Source organism: Cucurbita pepo, chromosome LG07, assembly GCF_002806865.2.
Source record: "Cucurbita pepo subsp. pepo cultivar mu-cu-16 chromosome LG07, ASM280686v2, whole genome shotgun sequence".
NCBI classification, from domain to species: Eukaryota; Viridiplantae; Streptophyta; class Magnoliopsida; order Cucurbitales; family Cucurbitaceae; genus Cucurbita; species Cucurbita pepo.
Genome location: NC_036644.1, coordinates 6,531,449 through 6,536,164, shown reverse-complemented (window position 1 = coordinate 6,536,164; position 4,716 = coordinate 6,531,449). Strand labels below are relative to the sequence as shown.

General features: G+C 38.4%; 1 protein-coding gene across 1 annotated transcript in view; it reads right to left on the bottom strand.

Annotated features, from left to right (window-relative positions):
- Positions 1-3,428: 3,428 nt before the first annotated feature.
- The window catches only part of LOC111799334, a 7,761-nt gene continuing 6,473 nt past the window's right edge, over positions 3,429-4,716 (bottom strand). The window contains exons 10-11 of the mRNA XM_023682858.1: positions 3,811-3,849; positions 3,429-3,718 (exon numbers count right to left, since the gene is read on the bottom strand). Of these exons, the coding sequence (XP_023538626.1) occupies positions 3,584-3,718; positions 3,811-3,849 (174 nt within the window). The 3' untranslated portion in view covers positions 3,429-3,583. The remainder of the gene's footprint in view (positions 3,719-3,810; positions 3,850-4,716) is intronic.

Below are 4,716 nucleotides of genomic sequence, written 5' to 3'. Positions count from 1 at the left end.
GATATATATATATATATATATATATATATATATATATATATATATATATTATTTTTTAATTATTCTCTCTTATTGAGTTTCTGGTTTTTTTTTCACATATAACAATTCTTCCGTTGTTCGATTAGGATATTTGGCTTTCACCGAGGAGACTCGTGTTTGATTCTTGGCAACGGAAATATTTTTTTTGTTTTTGAAATTTTCAATTATTCTCTCTTCCCAAGTTTCTTGTTTCCATTTCCACACATAATAATTATTCTGTTGTCGTCCAAATGTTAGGATATTTGTATTTGACCCTAGTAGACGTAGGTCTGATTCGATTTTTATTTTTATTTTTATTTTATTATTATTATTTTTTTTTTGTGCAATTTTGACATAACAATTCTTCAGTTTATGGAGCGGTTAGGATATCATGCTTTCATCCAGAAGACCTGAGTTCGTTCCGAACAATAAAAATATTTTTTTTTTCACCGTTAGGATTTATGGCTTTCATCAGTAGACTTGAGTTTGATTCTCGATGACAATTTTTTTAATTATTATTCACTCTTCTCAAGTTTCTTGTTTTTTGTCCACACATAACAATTCTTCTGTTGTCGTCCAATGGTTAACACATCACCCTTGAGACTTGGATTTGATCGTTTAGCGGTTACTATATCTTTCTTTTACGAGAATCCTTGAGACTTGGATTTTTTTTTTCACATATAACAATTCATCGGTTGTCGTCCAATGGTTAGCATATATAGTTTTCACCCTTGAGACTTAGATTTGATTCTTGGCACCGGAAATATTTTGTTATACTTTTTTTTTTTTTTTTTTTTTTTTTTTTTTTTTTTTTTTTTTTTTTTTTTTTTTTTTTTNTCTCCTACCTAGGATTCAGATTCAGTACATGATGACTCTCATTTTCCTATGACATATTCATGTTACTTATTTCTTACTTGGTAGGCTGAAGACTATCTTACAAACCTAACACAAACCACTCTTAATTTTAGAATTCTTATGATTGAATTACCGAAAAGAAAGATGCATCCCGTTACTCCTTATTCACTCGATTGTCACAAAAAGACTACCTATGTGACACCTACGAGTACAATGTGAATTGAATCCAAAAAATTATCCGTAAAAAAAGTTGACCTCCAAAAAACGAACTCTGTTTAAAAGAATATCATCCCATCAATGCAATAATCAAAACTTACCCAAATGAACAACGAAATTACTTAAAACAGAATCCATAAACCAATCTTGATGAGCGACAAATGGAAAGCTAAAGTTCGGTGACATGAAGAACGATACATAGTTCTAGTGCTTGGAGTTGCTTTGAGATCTTGAGCACGAGTCGAGGGAGAGCCCACCATTGAAACACGAGGGATAACTTATTATTTAGTTGTTCCCGCTCAGGTCAGCAAAAAAACTTGCTCTCATAGATATCGTTCTTAATTCACTCAAAATTGGTTAAGTTATATTAATAAGCATAGCTACAATAAGTTACGGTTCTTTCATATATTATTGTAGAGGATCATACGGCAACGCGAGAGGGCGGTGAACTAATGGTCCTCTTATAAATGAGAACCAAACTAGCGACCACTCTTTTTATGGGTTTAAAAGTAAACTCCCCAACTGATCACTCTTTTTACAGGTTTAAAAGTCAACTCCCCAATGATCCACCACTCTTTTTACGCGTTTAAAAGGAACTCCCCAAATCCACCACTCTTTTTATAAGTTTAAAAGTCAACTCCCCAACTGATTCACCACTCTTTTTACACGTTTAAAAGTCAACTCCCCAACTGATCCACCACCCTTTGTACGGGTTTTCTTTTTTCGGGTTTAAAAGTCAATTCCCGAACTGATCCACTACTCTTTTTACGGGTTTAAATGTCAACTCCCCAACTGATCCACCACTCTTTTTACAAGTTTAAAAGTCAACTCCCCAACTAATCCACCACTCTTTTTATGGGTTTAAAAGTCAACTCCCAAATGATCCACCACTCTTTTTACCGGTTTAAAAGTCCTCCCCAATTGATCCACCAAATGATCCACCACTCTCTTTGCCGGTTTAAAAGTCAACTCCCCAATTGATTCACCAATCTTTTTACAATTTAAAAGTCAACTCTCCAACTAATCCACCCATCTTTTTACAAGTTTAAAAGTAAACTTCCCATCTGATCTAGTCAAACTCCCAAATTGACCACCGAGATTTCTTTTGTCGGTTTTAAAAGTTTAAAAGTCAACTCTCCAACTGATCCAATCACACTCCCCAATTGATCCACCACCAAGGTTTCTTTCTCACACTCCCCAATTGATCCACCCCCAAGGTTTCTTTCCCCAACTGATCCACCACTCTTCTTATGGATCTAAAACTCAAGTCCACCACTCTTCTTATGGATCTAAAACTCAACTCTACAATTGATCCGTTTAAAAGTCAACTCTCCACTCTTCTTATGGATTTAAAACTCAACTCCCCAAGATCAACTCCCCACCCGAAAACTCTAACTCCCCAAGATCCACCACTCTTATTACAGGATTGTCAACTCCCCACTGATTCAAAACTCTAACTCCCCAAGATCCACCACTCTTATTACAGGATTGTCAACTCCCCACTGATTCAAAACTCTAACTCCCCAAGATCCACCACTCTTATTACAGGATTGTCAACTCCCCACTGATTCAAAACTCTAACTCCCCAAGATCCACCACTCTTATTACAGGATTGTCAACTCCCCACTGATTCAAAACTCTAACTCCCCAAGATCCACCACTCTTATTACAGGATTGTCAACTCCCCACTGATTCAAAACTCTAACTCCCCAAGATCCACCACTCTTATTACAGGATTGTCAACTCCCCACTGATTCAAAACTCTAACTCCCCAAGATCCACCACTCTTATTACAGGATTGTCAACTCCCCACTGATTCAACCCTCTTTTTACAAGTTTACACCGGTTTAAAAGTCAAACTCCCCAACTGATTCACCACTCTTCTTAAAAGTTCTCTTTTTACGAGTTTAAAAGTCAACTCCCCAACTATCCTTTAATTCAATCAAGATCCAACCTATAGTGACCCATAACTATTCTCAAATTTATTATTATTAAAAAAAAAAAAAAAAAAAAAAAAAAAAAAAAAAAAAAAAAAAAAAAAAAAANAAAAAAAAAAAAAAAAAAAAAAAAAATCAGCTATATCTTGATATGGCATTGCATAGGCAAATAAGGCAAGAATGTTTGCTTTTAATTAACACCATGAGATTCAAGTTGGCTACTACTTCTGTGCCTATTTGCTACTCCACAGTCATCTTTTACAAAGCGATGACCCATAAAATGCCCCAAAATGGCTTAAATTTAGACAAAAAAATCACATCAATTAACCATCCTTCCCTCCCTCCCTCCCTCTCCCTCCCTCCCNTAAGTCTCTCTCTCCCTCTCCCTCCCTCCCTCCCTCCCTCCTATATCTTCACTATCGTCAAACAATGGCTGCTTTGTTTCGGCATTCAAAACGGGGCGTTTTCTTGACTCTCTAAGCTTTCGTCGTACGAACGGATGGATGCGTTCGAAGCAACATCTGATATGATCAAACAATAATATCATGTCAAAATTTTCAGGCTGATAGCGATGAGTAGTTGGAGAAGAGGTTCATAAGGTTATCTAGAGCCTCCGGATAGAACTTCCTTGCAAATAAGTAACATGGCCTCTGTACACCGTTCCACAAGCATGGCCATCTTTGTACTTCCTTCTGCAGAAGCTCAATACAAAACGTTTGAATGATTTGCTGTTATAGACTTCATAAGATAGAGAATCAATCATGATTGAGATTGAGCATCATACCCTTTCGTCGCTCGTAACGTGCACACTAACATCGATCGACTGCAAACAGAAACATCCAACTCAATTATAGCTAAAATGTTTGTCTTTGTGAGGTGTTATCAATGTGTGCATGTATTATTGGCGTCTTTGTAATAGCCTAAGCCCACCGCTNAGTCTCACAATCCACCCTCTTTGGGGACCCAGCGTTCTCACTGGCACCGCCCGGTGACTAGCTTTGATTCCATTTGTAACAGCCTTAGCCCACCGCTAGCAAATATTATCCGCTTTGGCCCGTTACGTATCGTCGTTAGCCTCACNCTAGTAAATATTGTCCGCTTTGGCTTGTTACGTATTGCCGTCAATCTCACGGTTTTAAAACGCGTCTACTAGGGAGAAGTTTTCACACTCTTATAAGGAATGCTTCATTCCCCCTACAATCGATGTCGGATCTCATAATCCACCCCTTTGGGGGCCCAGCGTCCTCGCTAGAACACCGCCCGGTGATTGACTTTGTTACCATTTGTAACGGCCTAAGCCCACCACTAACAGATATTGTCCGTTTTGGCCCATTACGTATCGCCGTCAATCTCACAATTTTAAAACGCGTCTACTATTAAGAGGTTTCCACACTCTTATAAGAAATGCTTTGTTCCCCTCTCAAATCGATGTGGGATCTCACAATCCACCCCCTTTGGAGACCCAGCGTTCTTGCTGGCACACCGCCCGGTGACTGGCTTTGATTCCATTTGTAACAGCCTAAGCCCACCGCTAGCAACTATTATCCGCTTTGGCCCGTTACGTATCGTCGTTAGCCTCACGATTTTAAAATGCGTCTACTAGGGAGAGGTTTCCACACCCTCATGAGGAATGCTTCGTTCCTCAATCGATGTGGGATCTCACAATCCACCCCCCCCCCCCCCCCCCCCC